The sequence below is a fragment of the Podarcis liolepis genome (assembly GCF_965112155.1).
Source record: "Podarcis liolepis genome assembly, chromosome: 13".
Lineage (NCBI taxonomy): Eukaryota > Metazoa > Chordata > Lepidosauria > Squamata > Lacertidae > Podarcis > Podarcis liolepis.
This window is the reverse complement of record NC_139573.1, coordinates 39,812,244-39,836,461: the sequence shown is the minus strand read 5'-3', so window position 1 is coordinate 39,836,461 and position 24,218 is coordinate 39,812,244. Positions and strand designations below refer to the sequence as shown.

General features: G+C 44.7%; 2 protein-coding genes and 1 long non-coding RNA gene across 4 annotated transcripts in view; 2 read left to right on the top strand and 1 right to left on the bottom strand.

Annotated features, from left to right (window-relative positions):
- ACLY (ATP citrate lyase) overlaps positions 1-7,834 on the top strand; it is a 58,960-nt gene extending 51,126 nt beyond the window's left edge. For both annotated transcript variants that reach the window (XM_083469506.1, XM_083469505.1), the window contains 5 exons: positions 834-977; positions 1,129-1,242; positions 3,232-3,314; positions 5,234-5,310; positions 6,965-7,834. In XM_083469506.1, the coding sequence (XP_083325632.1) occupies positions 834-977; positions 1,129-1,242; positions 3,232-3,314; positions 5,234-5,310; positions 6,965-7,059 (513 nt within the window). In that variant the 3' untranslated portion in view covers positions 7,060-7,834. The remainder of the gene's footprint in view (positions 1-833; positions 978-1,128; positions 1,243-3,231; positions 3,315-5,233; positions 5,311-6,964) is intronic.
- A 4,448-nt stretch (positions 7,835-12,282) lies between these two features.
- Positions 12,283-21,578, top strand: KLHL11 (kelch like family member 11). The gene is made up of 2 exons (XM_083469754.1): positions 12,283-12,948; positions 15,709-21,578. The coding sequence occupies exons 1-2, from the start codon at positions 12,404-12,406 to the stop codon at positions 17,285-17,287; spliced, it is 2,124 nt and encodes a 707-aa protein (XP_083325880.1). The 5' UTR covers positions 12,283-12,403; the 3' UTR covers positions 17,288-21,578.
- Positions 17,832-24,213, bottom strand: LOC310690891. Its single transcript, XR_014518257.1, has 2 exons — positions 24,106-24,213; positions 17,832-23,036 (listed from the first exon to the last, which is right to left on the bottom strand). It is a non-coding gene; the product is annotated as an uncharacterized lncRNA (long non-coding RNA).
- Positions 24,214-24,218: the final 5 nt, after the last annotated feature.

Sequence of the window (24,218 nt, the reverse complement as noted above, 5' to 3'; positions counted from 1 at the left end):
TTTATTGTGTATACCCCGCCCATCCAGCTGAGCTTCCCCAGCCACTCTGGGCGGTTTCCAACAAAATATTAAAATACAGTAATGCATCAAACTTTAAAAGCTTCCCTAAACAGGGCTGCCTTCAGATGTCTTCTAAAAGTCTGGTAATTATTGTTCTCTTTGACATCTGGTGGGAAGGTGTTCCACAGGGCGGGTGCCACTACCGAGAAGGCCCTCTGCCTGGTTTCCTGTAACTTGGCTTCTCGCAGTGAGGGAAGACTGCCAGAAGGCCCTCGGCACTGGACATCAGGATTCCCCCCCCCCCCACTGTCAGGCTTCGGGGACCCTTGGCCGTAGATAAGCAGGACAAAGCGAAAAGAGACGCTTACCATTTAAAGAGTCTTTAACGATCACAGTGAAAGAACAAAGCAGCCATTCTCAGAATGACGGTGTTCCCAATTAAGGTTTCCACCTTGCAACCTGATCTCGCAACCACTGTGCTTTTTGTGTGGCCCACCTTACCTGCTCTACGTGACCTTGGACTGATAGGCAGGACACTGTCCGGCGAGAGAGAGTCTGTTAGCTCTCTCTCTCTCTTCCAGTTCTTCTTCACTTTGCTGTTCACCCCCCCCCCCGTTCACCCCAACTTTTGTCTTCAGAACTGTGCCCCTCTGCAAACCATTGTTCCAAATCTCTACTGCTCCTGAACAGCTTCAGGATCCTGGGCAGGGGGAGGGGGAGGCTCCCACCATTCCTCATCAGAGCTGTACTCCTCAGCCTGGTCTATTGACACCCACCCATCCCCAGAAGTTTTGGTTTTAGTGTGAGTTTCTTTCTTGTTTGCTGCTATCCAGGGAGATAGGTTTGGCGGTGCTCTGGATGCAGCGGCAAAGATGTTCAGTAAAGCATTTGACAGCGGCATCATCCCCATGGAGTTCGTGAACAAGATGAAGAAAGAAGGGAAGCTGATCATGGGCATTGGGCACCGGGTCAAATCGGTAGGTGCTGAGAACAGAGTCTGGTAGGGTGTAGTGGGAAAGGGGCACACAGCTGCCTGTTCAAAGTTGAGTTCCAAGGGAGGGGTTATTAATTGAGATTACTTTTTCCAAAGTGTGCCATTTCTTTCATTTCTGTTTTCCAAATTTGTAGATCAATAACCCAGATATGAGAGTTCAGATCCTCAAGGATTACGTGAAGCAACATTTCCCTGCGACGCCTCTGCTAGACTATGCACTGGAAGTGGAAAAAATTACGACTTCCAAGGTATCAGCCTTCTCTTTTTCTTTTTCTCCTCCCCCCCCCCTTTTTTTTGGGTGACAGCTTTTTAAACCTTGGTCTTTTTGTCCTACCCCATCACTCTGGGAGGTACATGTTTATTTGTTTGCTTATTATTATATTTATATCCCACCTCTCTTCCCAAGGAGCTCACGGTGGTGTAAATGTTTCCCCTCCACCTCCATTTTATCCTCACAACAACCCTGTGAGGTAGGGTAGGCTGAGAGGTGGTGACTGGCCCCAAGATCACCCCGTAAACTTCACGGCTGAGTGGGAATTTGAACCCAAGTCACCCAGGTCCTAGTCCAGTACTCTTCAACTACTGCACCACACTAGTTTTAAGTGTACATAAATATTGTAAGTCCAAAAAATAAGAGTTACTGGGCTGTTGTTTTATTTTACTAGCCCATCTGCCCCAGTATTCTTACTCCTCATCACTAGTGGTACATACAGAGTCTGGGAAAAAGGATGCGTCTGGTTAGGATGGATGGTTGGGAAAGAACTGTGCTGACAACAACAACAACTATTATTATTATTATTATTATTATTATTATTATTATTATTATTATTATTATATGCTGCCCATCTGACTGGGCTGCCCCAGCCACTGTGGGTGGCTCCCAACAAAAAACAGTAAAAGCACAATACAAAATCACACACTAAAAACGTCTCCAAACAGGACTCCTTGCAAGCAATTCTTACTTGCTATAGGCGACTAGGCAAATGGTTATTAACAAGTTGTGCTACATAATGGAAGCCTGGGCACGAATAACACCTAGATGTAAGGAACTGCCAGTGGTCCAGCTAAGCCATTGAGTTGTCACAGGGGAATTTTACTGGAGAAGTGATATGGGAAGCATGCAAATAAAATTAGGAATATGATACAGTCTAAATCTGGCCTGCAGTTGACTCTCCAGGATCTCAGGCAAAGTGCTGCTCCCTTCGGAATAATAATAATAAAATACATACATACATACCCTGCCCATCTGGCTGGGTTCTCCCAGCCACTCTGGCTAGCTCCCAACATAATAATAATAATAATAATAATAATAATAATAATAATAATAATAATAATAATAATAATTGATAAAAGATCAAACATTAAAAACTTTCCTATCTAAACTTTCCTAAATGGGACTGCCTTCAGATGTCTTCTAAAAGTTAGATAGTTGTTTATTCCTTGACATCTGGTGGGAGGGTGTTCCCAGAGGGCCGGTTCCACCACCGAGAAGGCCCTCTGCCTGGTTCCCTGTAACCTCATTTCTCGCAGGGAGGGAACTGCCAGAAGGTCCTCAGAGCTGGAGCTCAGTGTCCGGGCAGTGGAGGTGAAGACTCTCCTGCAGGTATACTGGGCTGAGGCTGTTTAGGGCTTTAAAGGTCAGCACCAACACTTTGAATTGTGCCCGGAAACATACTGGGAGCCAATGCAGGTCTTTCAGGACCGGTGTTATGTGGTCTCGGCGGCCACTTCCAGTCACCAGTCTAGCTGCTGCATTCTGGATTAATTGTAGTTTCTGGGTCGCCTTCAAAGGTAGCCCCACGTAGAGTGCATTGCAGTATTTTCACTTGTAGGTGCAAGGGACTGGACCGGAGAATCTCAGGTTCTTCCCCTGGCCCAGCCCTTGTTTTCATATTCTGTAGGCAATGTTTTCTGTACCGCTTAGAACCTGAAAGCTGTGGTACCTCTTGCTGTGGAGAATCTCAGGAATAGGAGCTCTATGGCAGTGCCAGGGATCCCTTTAAAGGCTATGTTCCCTCACTCCTCCACAGGTGACTAAACTTAGGTTTTTTAATTTCAGCGGGTCCACTCTAAGTAGATTTGTATGTCCCCAGCCAGAGAGATCAGTTGATAAACGCCTCACAATTTATCACTGAAATACTTCCAGCCGAATTCAAGTCCCTGCATGTTGCTACAATCTCTTGAAGGAAGAAGCTTAACTTTTCCATCCCTCCCCCTCCCCTTTTCTTCCACCCCAGAAACCCAACCTCATCCTCAATGTCGATGGGTTCATTGGTGTGGCCTTTGTTGATGTGCTCAGGAACTGTGGCTCCTTCACACGGTGAGCAGTCCATTATTCTCCAGCTGCGTCTGTGTTGTGGTTCAGAAGTTTGGTTATGGTGAATTGCCCTGATCAAATGAGACAACTGCTCCCAAGCATCTTGGGTGCAAGTGAGTTGAAGTAAACCCAATAGGTAGAAGCTGTAGTTTAGAGTCGGATCGTATGCGAGACTTCAGTCAATCTGATTAATTATTTTATTAGCCACAGGCAGGCTTAAATAGCATCTTTTGATGCCCAGTTGCCACCTCAGATGCAAAAGGGGTATGTGGAGACAGTGGAAAAGAGGAGGCTGCTGGATCAGGCCAGTGGCCCATGTAGTCTAGCATCCGTTCTCACAGTTGCCCAACAGATTCCTCTGGAAAAACCCACAAGCAAGGACCCAAGCACAGGAACGCTCTCCCCTCCTGCAGTTTCTAGCCTCTGGTATTCAGGATGTGGGTGGCGCTGTGGTCTAAACCACTGAGCCTCTTGGGCCTGCTGATCAAAAGGTTGGCGGTTCGAATCCCCGCGACAGAGTGAGCTCATGTTGCTCTGTCCCAGCTCCTGCCAACCTAGCAGTTCAAAAGTACACCAGTGCGAGTAGATAAATAGGTACCACTGCGGCAGGAAGGTAAACGGCGTTTCCGTGCGCTCTGGCTTCCGTCACGGTGTCCCGTTGCGCCAGAAGCGGTTTAGTCATGCTGGCCACATGACCCAGAAAGCTGTCTGTGGACACACGCTGTCTCCCTTGGCATGAAAATGAGATGAGCTCTGCAACCCCATAGTCGCCTTTGACTGCACTTAACCGTCCAGGGGTCCTTTACCTTTTACCTTATTCAGAACCACTGCTGTGCTGCGACCGTGGATGCAGAGCATAGAGATCATTGCTTGTAGCCTTGAGTTTGTCCAATCCTCTTTTAAAGCCACACAAACGGGAGTGTGTATGTGTGTTGGAGGGAAGGTATGCTGCTGCTGTTAAATAGTGGGTAGACATAGCAGACGACGCAGCGATTTCTCCAAAGCAGCTCTTTATTTGTAAGCTGGAACAGAACTGAACAGCAAACAGCTCAGCCGGCCTGCTTTTATAGGCAGCCGGCTGTCAGCATTGTAGCAACAACGACCCAGGGTTTCCCGCCTAAAGTAACTGACGTGGACCTGAGTGAAAACTATATACACGATACTCCTGGTGGCCAGGGTGAGAACTTCAGTACATAACAGCTACCATGTGAGGTATGAAATGGCCTTTGCGTTTGTAAGAACTGTTCGCATGTTCCCAAATACAAAGTAAGACGGAAACGACTGAAGCATCCTTCCCTAACCTGGTGCCTTCCAGATGATGTTGGATTCCCAAGTCTCCTCAGCCCCAGCCAGCATGGTTAATGGTCTGGGATGGTGGGAATTGTAGTTCAGCAACTCCTAGAGGGCACCACACGAGTTACACCTGGTTTACCCAGACCCGCAGCAACCCTCCAAGGTCTCAGACAGAGGCCTTTCCTGTTCTGCTTCCTGTGATCCTTGTGAACCTTCCCCAATAGCATGTGGTTGCCCAGTCACTGAGCTATAACCTCTTGACTAAAGTATATTAGAAGCTTCCATCATTTTTTAAAAAAAATCCATTCTCAACAGCTGAGTTGCAGCGGGGCTAAGGGATAGTAGGTTTGCACAACCAAACAATTTCAACATAGAAGTACAGTCACTCAGGTTATCTTGACTGGGTTGTGATGGGAAAGCTCGTTTAAATGTCAGGAAAAAGAGCGTCTCATCTCTGGCAACTGCTCTTGCCTCCATCTTGATTTTTTTTAGAACCAGGATTCTGTGGTATGTGTCACATGGGAGCAGGGGTGGCTTCTATGTGGCTTTTATATGTTAACCAGCCTCTGAAAATACGCAATGCAATAGGATTAATGTTTTAAGCAAGAACTGCTTGGTTTGTATTGCAGGGAAGAAGCTGACGAATATATTGACATTGGTGCCCTCAATGGCATTTTTGTGCTTGGTAGAAGTATGGGGTTCATAGGTAAGTCCTAAAGCACAAGTTTTCTTCCATAGGGCAGCAGGGCTGGGTTGGACGGATTTTTATACTGGGGTGGAGAACTTCAGGCCTGCGTGTGAACTCAGGCCCACCAAACCTCCCTATGGCCCGTGAGGATAGTTTGGCCAAGCCACACACCCCCTTACCTATTGCCTGACTAGTTGTACAGTGGTACCTCGGGTTACAGACGCTTCAGGTTACAGACGCTTCAGCTTACAGACTCCACTAACCTAGAAATATTACCTCAGGTTAAGAACTTTGCTTCAGGATGAGAACAGAAATTGCGCCGTGGCAGTGCAGCGGCAGCAGGAGGCCCCATTAGCTAAAGTGGCACCTCAGGTTAAGAATAGTTTCAGCTTTAAGAACGGACCTCCAGAATGAATTACGTTCTTAACCTGAGGTACCACTGTATATGACGTCTGGTAAAAGGCAAGGGTTTGGACAAAGGAGGCTCTGGCAGCCCTCATTGTCAGGGCTAGGGAAATATTGCTTATAGGGCTTCCTCAGTGCTGAGAAACATCCGATCATCAGTGCTTGGGTAGCAGCACACAAACATTTTTTGCCCTCAGTAGTTTGATTCCTAACTGTACGGACCAGAAACGGGTCATCTTGACACCACTGTGTCAGACTTGGCTTGACCCACCTGTCAACCTGGGCCTGTCAGGAGTTCAGCCTACACTTGAGTAGGACCCTGGCAGACACACATGCCCAACTGGCATGTTCCCTCCCTCCTGGTCGATTGTTCGGGAGCTTCATAAGCTTTCTTCAGTCCGAACATCACAGCGACCAATGCCAACTGACACCGGCACACTTAGGGATCCGCAGAGTTTGTGCACCATGCACGTGACAGACCTCAGCAACTCAGCATTTTGGCTAGTCTACTTTATTTACATATAAACACACACGGAGCACTGCAACATGGCTCCCTCTCTCTCTAGCATCAGATAGCAAAGAGAAAAAGAACAAAGGACAATAGTCCCATTTCACAGAACACTGTAACACAAACATCCTGTCTCCGTCACTTCCCACTCTGTGGAGTCAAAACATACACCGTCATGTGAAAGACAACAATCCTATAACTGCAATCACGAAGCAGGAATTCTAACAGGGGGTATGGAGATAAGGATCTGCCGCAGCCAGCTGCTTTTATGCCACCTGAGCTCATCTGCGCTGCAGAGCTGCAAAAACACATTCTTGCTCGGCTGTACGTTGCAAACCTTGACGCATCTGCAAGAGGATGGTCAGATTGTTCTGTACCTGTCTCCTCTTCCATCCAAGTTGCCCATTCCAAGCCGCAGAGCAGCGACAGCCTTCCACCTGCTTCTAGGCCCCTCTCCTACATAGGGCTGGCAAAAACCTGTGTCGTCCCCACAGTTCCTTTGAGACAGAAAACACCTTTGCGCAAAAGGGGTGGCAGGAAGCTGTTGCAGACCTGTCCAACGGATGCTGCGGTTAAGAGTGGTAGAGTTGTGTTTTGGGTCTTCACCTCTTGCTCAGCAGCAACTGGGACTGTGCTGTGGAGTGGGAATAATTTTAATTTCTCCTGTTTTAGTTATTTTTTAATTTTATTTTAAGAAAACATTGTTTCAGTTGAATCTGAAAGATTGTACACAGTAAGAACCCTCTGTGTTAATTTCAGGGCATTACCTGGACCAGAAGAGGCTGAAGCAGGGTTTATACCGTCACCCTTGGGACGACATCTCCTATGTTTTGCCGGAACATATGACCATGTGACAACAACAGGGGGCGAAATGAGTTGCCTTTATGGAAGGCCAGTATGGGCATGATTGTACTATATGCCCCGGCTGCCGATGTATAGGAAAACGAGGACTGGCTGGGCTGAAATTCTATACAAGGCAGATTTTTATAGCCCTAGAAGTGGATTCTATTAAAAAAAAAAAGATAAACCAAAACCCTTCGCTATTTCCTGCTGTATTTAATATATATAAGCAGTTGCACTGTCTTGCTTGTTCTGTGTTTTTATTTTTCTCCCCTCTGCTTTTCCGCAGTGTTTTCTGACCAAGTTTTAATGTTTTTATTTTGATCCATGACCTCATTAGACTTGAAGAACCAGGGAGTCATGACTCCTGAAGTACCAAACCCTTGAAGAACGTTGTCCTCACAAGCTGTATAATTTTGTGGTACATTTGTCCTTTTTTGTCTTCTGTGTGTTCATCTGCACAGTCTGATTGTATTTCTAGTCGGGGGGACTACTGCTGATTTAATAAGCCATTCCAAGTCGGGTGTAGTCATTTTAAAATGTAAACTGGTGATATAAGCTGTTCTTCAAAACTGTGAAATCTGCGAGTATTCCAGTTTCTGTATTTATGCAGCTAATGTTTTTACTTATCATAAAATAAAACCTAGATCTACAATTCTTGCAAAGACTGACCTATCAGTCAACTTACAAGATACACCATCTCTTGGCCCTTAACTTATATTCACAACAGTATTCAGTGCTGTGTCTCTGTATCATATAACCTGTCTCAAATAAATAGTACAATAATAAGTTGTCTTGGTTTGATTTTGTAAAGGGAGGCGCAGAACCCCTTAGACCCAAATTTGAGCTACCTATGAAGAAAATATTTTTACGTGACAAAGCTGCATGCTTTCCCAAAAGTGGTAAAATTTGGCTCACATTCAAGCATATACAGTGGTACCATCGGGTTACATACGCTTCAGGTTACAGACTCCGCTAACCCAGAAATAGTGCTTCAGGTTAAGAACTTGGCTTCAGGATGAGAACAGAAATTGTGCTTTGGCGGCGCAGCAGCAGCAGGAGGCCCCATTAGCTAAAGTGGTCTTCAGGTTAAGTATGGACCTCCGGAACGAATTAAGTACTGTATTTTTCACTCTATAAGACGAACCAGACCACAAGTCGCACCTAGTTTTTGGAGGAGGAAAACAAGAAAAAATATATTCTGAATCTCAGAAACCAGAACAGCAAGAGGGATCGCTGTGCAGTGAAAGCAGCAATCCCTCTTGCTGTTCTGGCTTCTGGGATAGCTGTGCAGCCTGCATTTGCTCCATAAGATGCACACACATTTCCCCTTACTTTTTAGGAGGGAAAAAGTGAGTCTTATAGAGCAAAAAATACTGTACTTAACCCGAGGTACCACTGTACAGTTATTTTATTTATCTGTTCTGGTGCTTTGCATTTTTATTTATTTTCATTTTATTAATTTTGCAAATTTCAACAAAAATGCCTTATTGAAGACCTTGAAGACATGGGACAGCTTTTCTCAAGTGTGAGAACATAACTTAATGAATAGCAGCCGTCCTATCCATTGTTAGAAGTGTTTGTTTATTTATTTAAAGGAAAGACTGGGAATGTTGGCGTTGCTGTGGCCTCCACTGCAGGACCATTATTTCCAGAGAGCAATGAGCAAGTTCAGGTCTAATTAACTAGGCTTGGTGACTCCAGCTGACATTTTAACCATTGTAAACCATAACTGTCAGAGTGTTTGGATGCAGAGGAATAGTGGGAGGAGCCAGCTGAAGAAGCTTCAGGGCCAGAGGATTGGTGGTTGGAGGACGGACCAGAGCCAGGAGAGGCAGGAAGAGGGAGGAGCAAAGGTAGGCATGCAGGCGCAGTCTCCGGATTGCTTGGGGGGGGGGACTATGGAGAGGAGGAGACACAGGCGACTGGGGAGGCAGGGACCTTTTTCTCGGCAACTGCCTCATGGGAACAAGACCTGACAGATGAGTTGCTGTGCTCCTTAGACCTGGCACTCCTGTGTAGATCCTGTTTGCTAATAAAGAGTTAACTACAACTCAACTTGGTGTGATTGACTGCCCCTCCTGTCAAGAACATAATGCAGATTTGGCATCCAAAGAGAATAATCAACACTGCAACAGAACGTTGTAGTTTAGAACAGTGTTTCCCAACCTTTTTTGGGCAAAGGCACACTTGTTTCATGAAAAAAATCTCGAGGCACACCACCATTACAGCCCCGTGACGTCAGCGCGCAGCGTCACGCCGGGAGGGACGCACGAAAGTGTAAGTTTCAATTTTTCCCCTCCCCCTTGCCTTCCTTCTGTGCCAACCGCCAAAAAAGCCAAGAATCGCAGGACCGCCGGTGGAGGGGGGAGGGCGAGCGGAGGCAGCGGCAAGCCCCGTTCCTCCCCATCTGCCCCATTCCGTGCAAGGAGCGCGAACAGGTGTGAGAAGGGGGTCAAACCTGCGGGTTGGCGCCGGGGAACCTCCAAGCTTGGGGGGTGGGGGGGGAGGAGGCAGCAAAGCGAGGCAGGAAGGAGAGCGCGGCTTGGCTGGGTGAGCTTTGGCAGGGGCAGGGAATGAGAGCTGCGAGGCGGGCGCTGCGGACGGAGGCGCTGCCCGCCGAGCTCGCAGGCAGCCAGGCAGGCAGATGGCGAGAGCCCCGTGCTGGGCAGCCTCTCCTCGCCGCCGCTGCCCCGCCTCTCGCCGCCCGACTCGCCCGCCTCCCTCCAGGCAACATCTCGCGGCACACCAGGCAACATCTCGCGGCACACTAGTGTGCTGCGGAACAGTGGTTGAAAAACACTGGTTTAGAATAGAGTCCCATTCACTGTTCCAGTCAACCATGCTTCCTTCCAAGCTGCTTAATTCCATTGCCTCCATTAGTGAAGACAGCATTCCTTGCCCACTGAACATGCCCCGTATTCAAACACTCACTGGGCTGTTTTTTGAATCCCCTCAGTTTAGGATTTGTTTCCCCTAATTATTTATTTATGCTACTTCTTCTGCACACCTTGGTGTTCCTTTAAAGCCATTTTGGCCACCTAAGGATCCATTATTTCATAAAGAATTTTCTGTCGATATAGTCACAGAGCTAGTGCAGAAGACTTTCCAAACCACCTTTATAAAATTAGCGAAGCAAAAGTTTTACATTGCCTTTCCATCATAATAATTAGAGGGAAATTTGGTTCCTGGATGTAAAGCGGTATTCATTCTTGTGTTAATAACTATGCAGATGTTGACATTTTGAGACTGTACTTGAGATTTTGCAATCATTCTTGCTGCAGCCTGGGAAGCAATTAAAAGACAGCCTGTCAGCAATAGATTTTTTTTACTGTGCTACCCCAGCCCAGCCCCAAACATGCTCTGTTTACTTTTTATCTAGCACAGTCATATATTTTCCTGTTCCTACTTCTACACCCATTTTCCACCCTCCACTTTCTTCAGTTAAATATTCCATCCTCTGTTGAGTGTGTGTGTGTGTGATTGAGAAACTCCCAGCCAGTACTTCATGCTTGGAGTGGGGGAATTGTTCACAGAAGACAGCAATTAACCACCCACCTCATCCCTTCTTCCTTTATAAACAATGGATGCTTATCATATAAGCTGCCATGTCTCTTCCTACTAATAACTACTTCTACCTGTTGCCTTGTGATGCTTTGCTTTTCCCTGTGAAGCTGGCATGAAACAATGTGATGTTGTCGTTGATATGCTTTTAAAAAAAAATTATTTAAATTTTTTATTGGAATTTTATTTACAACATACCCCCCAATACACATTAAACGTGAACATAACATACAACAATACAAACAACCAAATAAAAGACTTCCTTTATCCTGTATCTGGCCTCCTTATTTACTTCTTATAAACTCTGTCCTTTATGAATAATTATTAAGATTTTTCTAATTACAACTTAAATATCCACAAAGTCTCCTGCAGACATTAATCAAAACAAGTCCAGGTATGTATTTTAGGGCACTGTTTTGTGAAGTATTCTCTGCATTTCCCTCATGCTTTTTGAAACTCTTGTCTAGTGTGATCTCTAATTGCCTCTGTTAATCTAGCCAGTTCAATATACTCTTAACAGTTTATCTTGCCATTCCCTTTTTTGTTGGCACAGTTTCTTTTTTCCAGTTTTTAGCAATTAGGATACTTGCTGCTTCTGTGGCATAGAGGAAAATTTTATGATTTCCTCTTGCTATGCCTGTGTCCGTTATCCCTAGTAGTGAAGGGCCTCAGAAATAGAAATTCTGAGGAAGGCCATAGAAAGGCGAGCAAGGCCATAGCAGGCAGACAAACAAAGAAGCCTTCAAAAGGAGAAACATGGAATGTTAGAGCCTGATTGGGTAAGAATGTAGAGTTTCACTCTCTGATTATTTGTATCATCTATAAAAAGTGGGCACACCCTGAGTTGGTCATGACTGGACCTAATGGTCAGGGGTCCCTTTACATTTACCTTTAGAGAATGGATAATATTTAAGAATTATGTAAAACTTTATTGTACAAATAACTCCATATTAGCAGAAATTGAGTGATATTTGTAAAGAAACAGATCAAAGGAATGTATACAAAGCAGAAAGAAATATACAATGTAAACCTGTGTAAAAAAGAATGTTATATCAAACAGTATAATAAGTAGGATGGGAAGGACTGTGCGGATGAGTACCTTTACTATGTAAATAGCTTTCTCTCTCTCTCTTTTTAAATTTGATTTCTTTGTTTCTTATTTTTGTTACTTCTTTTGTAACTTCTTTTTTCTTTATAAATTTCCTATTTTATATAATTTTCTTTTTTTTTAACCTGTTAAGAGATAGTACATAATGTTTGTATAGACATGCAAATCTTTAAATCAATAAAGAACTGATAGTCAAAAAAACAAAAAAAACAAACCCATCGGAGTTGCAATAATCATGGGACCCCCAAAGGTCATCCAGTCCAACCCGCTGCAATGCAAGGGACCAGAGTACCGGGACCTTTTTTCCTAGAGGGGGGAAAAAGCACTGATTACAACCATTTGCCACGGTGGGAGCTGGAAGCCAGCAACACCTGGAGGACCACTGGTTACCCACCCTCTGCCCTTTCCTATGAGCAGCTTTCCACCGCGTGGGAAGAGACGGCGACAGGGCAGGACACAGAGAAACCCCGCCGTCACACGATGAGCTTATCCGTCTACACCCGTTCGTAAGTCTATGTTTCGGAAACGACGCAGGGCGCGCGCGGAGGCCGTCAGCGGCCGGACGCCCGCTCCTTGTTTCTTCCGCCGCTCTGCCCTGCGTCTCTATGGTCACGCGGGAGACGCCGCCTCACAAGAGGAAGAGAACCAGCTAGAGCCGGGCTCAGGGAGAGGAGAGAGCGCTCAAGATGGCGGCGGCTGGAGGCGGAGGGGACTTGGACGGCGGCGGCGGCGGCCACGGCGGCGTCCCAGAGAGCGGCGCCCTCTCCCAGGAAGCGGAGGGCGGCCCGGACGCGGAGAGCGACTCGGAGGTGTTTTCGTGCGTGGCTCACTGCTCCGAGCTGGCCTGGCGGCAGAACGAGCAGCGGCAGTTGGGCCTCTTCTGTGACGTCACGTTGGCTTTCACCGGCGGCAGTAACGGCGGCGCGGAGCAGGAGGCGGAGGGGCGGAGGGAGAAGGGCGCCGGCCTCGGAGCCTCTTTCCCCAGCGCCGAACCGCCCGCTCGGGAGTTCCGCGCCCACCGCTCGGTCCTCGCGGCCGCCACCGAATACTTCGCCCCTCTCCTCTCGGGGGACTTCGCCGAGTCCCGGTCGGGCCGCGTGGAGCTGCGCAGATGGAGCTCCGAGGCCGGGCCGGACCCGGAGACGGTGGAGGCCGTCATCGGCTTCATGTACACGGGCCGCGTCCGCGTCAGCCCCGGCAACGTCCACGAGGTCCTGGAGCTGGCCGACAGGTGAGGCGGGTGGCCGGGGTTGGGGGGTCATGGGTTCAAGAGGAGCGCGGCTGCTTGGCGGGTTAGTGGCAGTGATCAGAAACAGCGGAAGCTTCGTTTAACGTCGAATGATACAGTTCTTTAAATGTTATTATTATTTTACTATTTTGGGGGGTGGGGAAAATACATTCAGTGCACTGTTTATTTTTTTTATAGAAAAGTTTGCGATTGCTGGCTCGTCAAGATGTATTGGGAGTATGCTGTGTCGCACATTAAGCACAAGAACTGTATATTTATCAGGGTTGTTTTTTTGTCATCTTAATTGCCCCACCCATAGTAAAAGGGACATACTGACGTATATGGTTGACATGCCCATACTTTGAAAAGTTTTGGACCATAGTGGAATGCCGAAATGATAAAAATTCCAACAGCATAGATAGACATGCAAATGCATTCCTCTTCTCCCAGACCGTAGGCCTTTAATTATCCGTAGCCTTTTAGAAGTGGGTGAGATGTATTTCCCCCCCCCCCTCTTGGTTTTAACGTATTAATTGGAAGGTTGTCTGTTTTGGGTTGCCCTGGTCAAGATAATGCAACTCAACAAATTCGATAGAATCATAGTAATATATTCCAGAGTTGTTTATTTTATCAATATTTATAGCATCTAATAAGAGGATAAGTTATAAGGATTTGATAGCACATTTTTGGTGCCACCTACTAGAAGAACAATAGTACAATGTTGGGAGAAATCTGGATAATGTGTCTTGGTATGGAAACATATGGTATATAGCAGAAAGCGTATGGTATATAGCAGTATCAGAAAAAGTTTGTCCGCATACTCAAAAAAGGAAAAGCACAACCTCAGGATGTTAGCACTGTGGGTTGGGACTTTATATGCAATGGACACTGGAGAATATGAGGCATTATCAGAAGTGGCCAGAAGGGTGTGGCTGGGGCACTGTCTCCCTTGAACTACGGACAATTAATTAGAATACACTTGGAACTATAATGCAAGATTTAGATAAGATATGTGTGAGGGATACTGTATCATTTGAATCACCTCCATGATAGTTTGTGGTTATAGATCAGGGGTCTGCAACCTTTAAGACAAAAAGAGCCACTTGGACCCGTTTCCGAAGGAAAAAAAAACCTGGGAGCCGCAAAACCATTGTGACATTTAAAACAAATATATCTCCGGAGCCGCGATCTGACAGCGGGCAGAAAGGTGACGTCGGGACGGTGCGTGACTAACGCATGCACTGCCCCCATGCGACGTCACAGCCAGTACAGCGCCCGCCACAGTGGGGAGTCTCGGGGCGCACAATGCGCCTTCTCCCCTCGCTAGTATCCGCCCCGGAGCCGCGGCAAAGGTGTAAAAGAGCCACAAGCGGCTCCGGAGCCGCGGGTTGCAGACCCCTGTTATAGATATATTTTGTATTTCATTTGTTGATGTTGAGGACCCCACCCCCCGCCTCCATGTACTGTCATTTCTGTCCTCATGCATGAAAACTCTCCCTTACCATGTTCTTTGGTAGATAGAAAAATATTAACACAGAGAGTGCTGAGCCAGTTGTACATACAGCTGAAGTAAAGACAACCCACCTAGGTCAGTGGGGTAAACTGCCAACCTCAACCTTCATATAAATACATGAAATTCTGTGATGTGTGATGACTGACTGACATATTTCCCCAGTCATTTCCTTCCTTCCTTCCTACCTACCTACCTACCTACCTACCAAGACAATCAGTCTTTCTGATTGCCAGTGTGGTGTAGTGGTTAAGAGCGGTAGATTCGTAATCTGGGGAGCTGGTTCACGTCTCCACTCCTCCACATGCAGCTGCTGGGTGACCTTGGGCTAGTCACACTTCTCTGAAGTCTCTCAGCCCCACTCACCTCACAGAGTGTTTGTTGGGGGGGAGGAAGGGAAAGGAGATTGTTAGCCGCTTTGAGACTCCTTTGGGTAGTGATAAAGCGGGATATCAAATCCAATCTCTTCTTCATAAATTTATAACAGGACCATGAATTTATTTTTAAGATACACGTTTGCATTAAATTTGGATTTTATTTTAAAATGGGTTACTTTTTATAGGTGAATGTTTTTGAAATTCACAAGATTTAAGGAGAAGATCTGTAAGAAGGATGGGTTTCTGAAGGGGGAGAAGCTGCCCAAATGTTAATGCTGTCCGTTAATTGTGACTTTCCATATCATGGAAGTTAGTTCTTGAAAAGGGCCAACAGTTCAGTAGTGGAGCATATGATTGTAATACATATAAGGTCTGAGGTTTAGTCCCTAGTGCATCTTTACAAAGCATATTGGAAAGCGGGACTGGAGGAAAAAAATCCATACTTGAGTCCTTGGGAACCATTTCTAGTTGGAAAAGAGTAGACAATATTGGACTAGGTGGACCATTGGGCTGACTGGGTATAATGGTAATATACTTGTATATAGACTGAGTGGAACAATGAATTTTGCACAAGATTGGAGATGGGTGAGATGAAACCATGCAGGTGAATGTTGAGTTCTTATTAAATGTTTTGCCCCACCTGTATAAATCATGTCCCATCTGTGTCATGGTTTTATGTGACTTTCTATTTTGTGGAGCTGAACAGTTAAAGCATCTTTAATGTAGCTACATGAAGGTGTAGAAAGGGTAATGTCGCCTGTCCCTATTAGGTGTTTGTAAAGTGAAAAGCAGGGTACAAGTTGTTAGTTATATAGTATGATGTTTCTTCAGTCCTCTCTTTGAGCTATTTAAAATATATGTATATTTCTTTTGCAGGTTTTTATTGTTGCGTTTAAAGGAGTTCTGTGGGGAATTCCTGAAAAAGAAACTGAACCTCTCCAACTCTGTAGCCATCCATAGCTTGGCTCATATGTATTCGCTGAATCAACTGGCACTGAAAGCTGCTGACATGATCAGGAGGAACTTCTACAAAGTCATCCAAGATGAGGAGTTTTTCACTTTGCCATTTCACCTCATCAGAGACTGGCTTTCAGATTCAGAAATCACAGTGGACTCAGAAGAAGTTCTCTTTGAGATGGTTTTAAAGTGGGTTCAAAGAAACCCTGATGAAAGAGAAAAGTACTTTGGGGAACTCTTTAAACTTCTCCGTCTTTCTCAGATGAAGCCCACTTACTTGACCCGACATGTCAAATCTGAAAGGCTTGTATCCAGAGATGAAGCTTGCCTCAATCTTGTGTCAGAAGCAGTAGAAAGCCATGCTCTCAGGGCTGAGAATTTGCAGTTAGGCACCCTCCAACAAGTCACTTCTGCAACATGCCTGCCTCGCTTTGGGCAAAACATGGATGTTATCATGGTTATTGGTGGTGTGTCCGAGGGAGGCGACTACTTGAGTGAGTGTGTGGGGTATTTTATTGACGAAGATAGATGGGTGAATTTACCTCACATACACAATCATCTCGATGGACATGCTGTTGTAGTGACAGAATCCTATGTTTATGTAGCAGGATCCATGGAGCCTGGCTTTGCCAAAACTGTAGAAAGATACAACCCAAATCGAAATGTCTGGGAGCAGGTTTCCAATCTGATAACCAGGAAGCATTCTTTTGGCCTTGCCGAGGTAAAAGGGAGCCTGTACAGCATTGGTGGGCATGGGAATTTTATCCCTGGTTTCAAAGATGTAGCTGTCTACCACCCTGATCAAGACAAGTGGCAAAATTTGGAGTCTGCACCAAAGATACTTCGGGATGTCAAAGTAGTCACTGTAGATGACAGGTTTGTGTATATGGCTGCCCGAACCCCGGTTGACGGGGATAGTGAGGAAGGCTTAAGAGCTGTCATCATCCGATATGATGTAGATGCAAGACAGTGGCAGGATTCTGAGTCTCTGCCACTCCTGGACAACTATTGTTGTTTTCAGATGGCTGTGGCCAACACAAACTTTTACCACACAGCCTCATGTTGTCCTAGGAGCTACCCACAGGATCATGAGGAAGTCAAGAGAAAGATCTCTAGCCAGGTGTCCGATGACATTCTGGAAAGTTTACCACCAGAGGTTCTTAGTATTGAAGGGGCAGCCGTCTGCTATTACAAAGATGATGTGTTCATCATAGGTGGATGGAAGAACAGTGATGACACAGACAAACAATACAGGAAAGAGGCTTACCGCTACTGTGCTGAGAGGAAGCGCTGGCTGTTGCTCCCTCCCATGCCCCAGCCTCGCTGTCGTGCAACAGCCTGTCATGTGAGAATCCCCTTCCGGTCCTTGCATGGTACCCAGCGATATCCAATGCCGCAAAACCTAATGTGGCAGAAGGACCGGATCCGGCAGATGCAGGAGATACACCGTCATTCCTTAAGCTTGCGGAGGATGCCACGGTCACAGATAGAGTGCTAACTTGAATAAATGGAGTTTGAAAAATGCCTTTCTGTCTTGCCATGCTCAGCATGGTCCTCCAACTGTAACCTAAGCAGTTATGTTTAGGCACTGAGGATTATTGAAGGGGATCTAGTTTTCTGGGCTTTAAATAGGTTGGCAGGATTGTGAGCATCACATGTGAACTTGGATGTATTTTAGCCATAATATGGAGGTAGGCATAGTTTTCAAGCTCTTCAATCCTTTAGTTTCCCCCACAGATGGGATGCAGATATAGAGCCCAGCAAAATAATTGTTCTGGAAATCTGTAGATGTGTTCACAGATGTCCAGTGTCACAGCACAGCCCCTCCCCTCCCTTTCCCTGGAGTTTATTCCATTTAGGTGTGGGTGAAGGAGAATTTCCCAGTGTACTGGAGCTTCTCACTCCTCTTAAAGCATTTATACAGGCTGTGTGAAGTATTTTTTTACTTACTTTAAAATACTGATAAACCTCATACCATTTCAAAAGTTGCATTTTAACCTGTTAGTTTTATTTGCTTTCGCAAAATTGTTTCTTTTTTTAAAAAAAATTATCTGCAATTGCTATGAATGCGCTTGCTTTTCTTAAACTTGGAGCCATGTGCAATAGTTTAATAACAAACCAACCCCTATATATTATAAGTAAAGCACAATCTTTCACAGAACTTCAAAACGTTCCTATGCTTATAAATATTTTATAGTTATATTTATCTAGAAGCATTTGCGTTTACAAAGAGATTGTGGTGAAAACCGGATATTCTAATAGTTGAATTATTTTCAGTCCTATATTAAAAGATTTCAGAGTCCTTACTTTTGAGGGTTTCACTGTAATTTTTGGTGATGCCCTTTTCTACTTTGGAGTAGTCCCATTGATTTCAATAAAATTAATATGTATATGGTTCAGGATTGTGGCCTTAAAGGAATGAGTGAAAAGACCAAAAAGATAAGCACTACAAGTCCAAATTCATAATCTGAAGGAATTGGGGGTTCATTAATGCAGGGAGAAAGCTCAATGAACTCTGTGTGTTCAGGTAAGTCTGATTAGGAAAAAAACACTCAACCTGCCTTTGACAATCAAATATATTTGCCTTTATGATGCTCCATTCCTTGTTCTGACTGTGTTGAGTACTTGAGACTGGTTGGAGTGGAACAGTTGCCTCAGTTATAATTTTGATAGTAAGGGTCCAAGTCTCACCAATGTCTTAATGGTGTTTTGGCAGAAAATAAAATAGAGAAAAATTATTTGAGTCTGGTGGAAGTTCTGTGCTGCTTTCGTCCCTCAAAAAAGCAAGGTGTTTGCTTTCTCGAGAATTTTGTTAATTTTATTGGAGATGTAACTTACTGGTCCAACTTAGGGGCACACTTAAGCTTTAGACCATTACAGAATTATTTCTCAGGCAGGAAAACTGCACAGTAAATAATTAATGAAACCCTGTAATATTGTAAGTTGTTCCAACAAAATATTTCATTTTACCTTTGTGAATTTTGTCCTTTTGGATTAATGTGACCACTTTCTACTGATACCTTACCAAGTTATCCAAGGCAGGTTTCTCATTGATTTCCTCTGGCCTCATCACTTCCCTCCCCCTACCCTCCACTGACACCCAAACATACAGTGGCAGTATTTATCCTGCCCCTACTATTATCTTCAATAAATTACTTCTGGCATCATTGTTGACATGAGGCAGTTGTGCCCCCTCCACTCCACTGTCAATGTGTACAGAAGCTTAAGGTGTGATGGTAAAGTTAAAGGGAAGTCCTCAGGTGAGATCAAGACCTGAGTCATGCAGTCACTGGGCTCTTGTGTAAGTAGAATACTTGGAATAAAATTGGTCACTATTTCCAAGTTTCTCCAAAAAAGCTCAAATGTTATTTCCCGTGGTTTCTGCCCTTCCTATGTCTTTTGGTGGTTTCCCCTCTGTTAACTTGTTCAGGTTTATATGATGCTTAATTCAGGATAATTGAGATGGGACAAGGAGAAATCAGTATGTGAGAAATCTGCATTGATCAAGATTGTTATGAAAGTTAATTACAGTATTGTTAAACAGCAGGGACTTAAATACTGTCAATTCTTGTTTTCCAATTTAGCAAGAAGCATAACTCATGTCTGATACAGTGGGGTAAGTCTTTAAACTGCATGGGTGTGCACAGGTTTTCTTGACTTGCATTTGACCCTTAATAATTGCCTTTTACAATATATATTTTGGATTAGAATTCTGTGTTCATTAAATAACTGTCTTGTTATCAAGTTCAGACTAACGCAGCCTTGTCAAACAAAGGAAGTCACAAACATTTAAGAGTCCAGTAATACCCACTTGCTTGCTTTAAGATATATTGTATGCACCAGCCAATTATTTATGGAGAAGATAGATACTTCAAAAAGCTTGTTGAAAATTCAGGGCTCAAACAGCCCTGCTAAGTCCATTGGTAGAGGTACTGATTAAGAGAAATACACAGAATCTTTGCCTAGCATCAAATTTTGGATGCATCTATATGGAAAACAAACTTTAAAAACTGGGAATTGTGGTTTTTTTTTACAAGGTCTGAATGTTGTATGTTAGAAATTTCTCACAGCACCAGGATTGAATGGGAAAAGCAATGAGACTTTAAGCAGTTTAAGCTTGTAGTGTAGACACAGCCGTATGTGTGTCTGTTAAATGAAACACTAGCTGAAATGCAACACAAGTTTTGAGATTTCATGACAGATTATTTGGCCTGTGGTGCAGAATGGTTGGTAGTCACCACAAAAGAGTATAATCATATTGACTGTGTACTGTATCTGTGCAGTTGTTCAGTCTGGCTAGTAAGCTTTGCTTTTTAAATTAAATCCTATGTCACTTTGGATGTTGCTTGTGAATGCCGGTCACTTAGTATACAAGTGTCTACATGTTTTGCTTTGAGATTTCTGTTTGCATGGAGAGTTAAGAGCACACTAGAGAACAGTCCCATTGTTCCACATGTAGTGTTAAATGTTGGGACTTCTTAACGTATACTCTGGATGTTAGGCTACTAACTTGCTCCGTTGTTCTGAGTGCCTCTTAGCCCCCCTGAAGAGCACAGCTCATGTGCTGCATGCAAAAGTCTTATCTACTTAGTCATGTCATTCCTTGATGAAACACGGCAGTTGATAATTATTGTTGCCTGGCAAAGGGAAATCTTGTTGGACCATCCAGATTACTCCCAGTTGGTGAAGATTGACAGCTGTAGGCTACATTACTAAACATCACTGAGAGTCCCAAATCATTGGACGTAACTACGCTGGCTACGATAGGGCTACTCACCATATATAGGTCCTTTTGTTCTCAGCAACTTAAAAGACGTCAAGAAAATTGCAGTTAAGTTACAGAACAGGCAAGCATGCCAGCTGTCAGACTTGGGGAAACAATCTCTCTTAAGCTGTACTGATTCTCTGCTATGGCTGAATGCATGTTTCACACACTGCCTTCCTCTTGTGATGCTAGTGGACACAGCTAGATCTTTCTGTGATGCCTGAGCTGACATTATTACTAAAGTAATACTGTCTGTAGGTTACATAGCCTTTCCATTAGTAGATTTAAACATCTGTCTTGTGTCTGTGTATTTCCGTGAGGCTTACCCTTACAGAGTGAAAGTTAACAGTCATGTCAATGCAATGTTATTTCTGTAATCTCTGCAACATTGCCACAAATGACTCCTCTGTGCTTGCTGCAGCCTCTAACCACAGGAGGGCAGAATTCACATATAAAAATTAAGATACCAGTATTTGCAGTGTGACCAGTGGTCCATTTTTAGGAGGCCACATAGAAGTGCTACTAGTATGAGCGCCTATCATTTAATAATAATAGTAATAGTAGTATTCCAGGGAGACATCTGCTCACAGAAGCCAAGCTGAATTGGTGGTATGCACATCAGTCTGTTCCGCCTCCCTATTTCTGGGACACTTGTCACAAAGCTATCCTAGTTGGAAGCCATTTTTCTCCTTGCTTCCCCTGAGCCCAGTTATGGTGGCGTTGAATGTAAGTCTAAAAGTTAGTTGGTAGTCCCAATAATTTCTCATGGATCAGTGAACCTCAGAAACAACACATGGTTTTTTTTCTTTCTTCCTCATTCCAGCCCCAATTTGCCTTGTGTCTGCTGCTTAATAAACTGGGTAACATAAGCTTCATATAATGAAATGCAGACATCCATCCCTTTGGGTAGAGTCCTTTTGAAGCTATGTCCCTAAAGTCTATTTTTTAAACCTGCAAATCAATATATGTTGTACTACGGTTCTGTAACACTAAACTTGATCTCAATAAACATTTTATTTCTCTATTTCTGTTCTGACTGCTTAGTGTTATTGCTCATAATTGTTTATGGATGTGTTCCAGAACAGTATTCCCCAACAGTCTGGGGAATTTAGATCCCATTTGTCTCCTGCTTTCAAATTCAGCTTGTGGTTGGGGCATTCTTCAGCCGTGAAGGAAAGTCTTCAGTCCCCATTTTTTATCCCAGTTTTGGTCACTTGGACAAGAAGAATGAATTAAAATGGACTGCATCAAAGATAGTGACTGGGAATGTTCGGTATTCATCATTTTGTCAGTTTGTAGCTATAGAAAATTGACAAACGCTTAGCCTACCTGTCCAAGCTGTCTTATGTTAGCAAATTACTGTGGGTTGGACTGCAATTAAATTAGTTGCACTTTGGTTTCATTGAAATCAATGTGAAGTTAGTCATAATGAACTTAGGTTTTCATGCAGCCTGGATAACTCAGTTGGTTAGAGCATGGTGCTGCTAACACCAAGATGGCAGGTTTGATCCCTGTATGGGACAGCTGCATATTCCTGCCTTGCAGGGGGTTGGACTAGATGACCCGCGGGGTCTCTTCCAACTCTGTAATTCTGTGTTTCTATTGATCATAACGAGGCCTATGGAAAATTAGTCTAGCTCCAAGCTATTGGGGTGCAATAAATCCAGTATTGGCAAGCATATAGGAATTTAGAATGTTTCTATAAAAAGCGCAAAAGTCTGAAATTCTCTTCTGGGAGTACCCATAAGAACAAAAAGCACTGGTTTTAGCAGATTTGGTGTACGTACTCCAACAAACATGTTTATATTGACAGCTGGGTTTGAGGGACGCAGGTGGCGCTGTGGGTTAAACCACAGAGCCTAGGACTTGCCGATCAGAAGGTCGGCGGTTCAAATCCCCGCGACAGGGTGAGTTCCCATTGCTTGGTCCCTGCTCCTGCCAACCTAGCAGTTCGAAAGCACGTCAAAGTGCAAGTAGATAAATAGGTACCACTCCTGCGGGAAGGTAAACGGCGTTTCTGTGCGCTGCTCTGGTTCGCCAGAAGCATCTTAGTCATGCTGACCACGTGACCCGGAAGCTGTACACTGGCTCCCTCTGCCAATAAAGCGAGATGAGCGCCGCAACCCCAGAGTCGGCCACGACTGGACCTAATGGTCAGGGGTCCCTTTACTCCAAACAAACATGTTTATATTGACAGCTGGGTTCCACTCTGGGTGGCTTCCAACAAAATATTAAAATACAAGAGTGTGTTAAACATTAAAAGTTCCCCTAAACAGGGCTGCCTTCAGATGTCTTGGTCTAGAATTACTTGGTTTTCATAATGAAAGGCAGTGAATTGAGTCAAACCCCCCTGGCCCATCTTGCTCAGTGACCTGCTTGAGACATCCTCCAAGAGACTCAGGCAGGAGTCTGAGATTCCACTGAGCTGTGGCCCTTTCACCTTCCCCCCATAGACGTCAACGTGGAGAATCTGGAGCAGGACCTTCACTTGGAACAAGCAAAGTTGGTATGCAGAGGGAGGAAGTGTCACGTGGCAGGGCTAGCTTGCACGCTCTTCTGCGACACCTACAGCCTCCAGGGCGAACTACACACTGTTTTGGACTAAGTACATACACTTCGAACACCTTCCAGCCTTCGGAAGAAATAAACAGAGCAGAGGCAGGTCTTGGGTTGCGCCGCTGTTCAGCCTGGACATCTTTCATCGGCCCTTAGAAACAGTGCAAAACAGTGATCCCAGCGCAGACGGCATTTCCTCTTGCCCTACTTCCTGGCCTTAAGGATTTTGGGAAGGATTTCCACGTGATAGGGAGGAGGCACTTATTTTATCATAAGCTCGGTTGTTTCCTAACGGAACCATGCAGCCCTTAAAATAAAATAAAAAATCCCTTTTCAAATGCTATTTTACATGCTTTATTGGGAGGGGGGAACAACTACAAAACCACAAGTGTACAGAGTAAGGTAAGAAGAAAAAACAAATACAACCCATGTAGAAAACAAAGAAAAGATACTGTGTACGGTCCCAAAAAAAGAAAAATTGTCATTTTAGTTAACCAGATCTCTTTGCAAATCACAATAGAAGAGACAAATGAATGCCTGCCAATATCTGTCTGTCTGTCTGTCTGTCTGTCTATCTATCAGGTGCTTCACTTTGGCTGAGGGATCATTCCTTAAATCCAGGGGTTAGCAAACTTTTTCAGCAGGGGGCCGGTCCACTGTCCCTCAGACCTTGTGGGGGGCTAGACTATATTTTGAAAAAAATATATGAACGAATTCCTATGCCCCACAAATAACCCAGATTTGCATTTTAAATAAAAGCACACATTCTACTAATGTAAAAACACCAGGCAGGCCCCACAAATAACCCAGAGAGGCATTTCAAATAAAAGGACACATTCTACTCATGTAAAAACACGCTGATTCCCGGACCATCCGCGGGCCGGAATTAGAAGGCGATTGGGCTGGATCCGGCCCCCGGGCCTTAGTTTGCCTACCCATGCTTAAATCTGACTTTTTGAGTCTGGCAATGCCACTAATAGGAACCTCGCACGCACTGGCTCACATTAAGCTGCCGCGTAGCTGCGCGCGAGAGCGAGAAGGTCCGGTTATCGGGATCTTGCAGGCGGCAACTCCGCCCGGGGTGGAACTAAAGGCAGGGTGACCCCAG

Coding starts and splice junctions, on each gene's coding strand:
- KLHL11 (XM_083469754.1), top strand. CDS start 12,404: ATGGCGGCGGCTGGAGGCGGAGGGGACTTGGACGGCGGCGGCGGCGGC. Junction 12,949..15,708: donor GTCCTGGAGCTGGCCGACAG/GTGAGGCGGGTG, acceptor TTTCTTTTGCAG/GTTTTTATTGTTGCGTTTAA.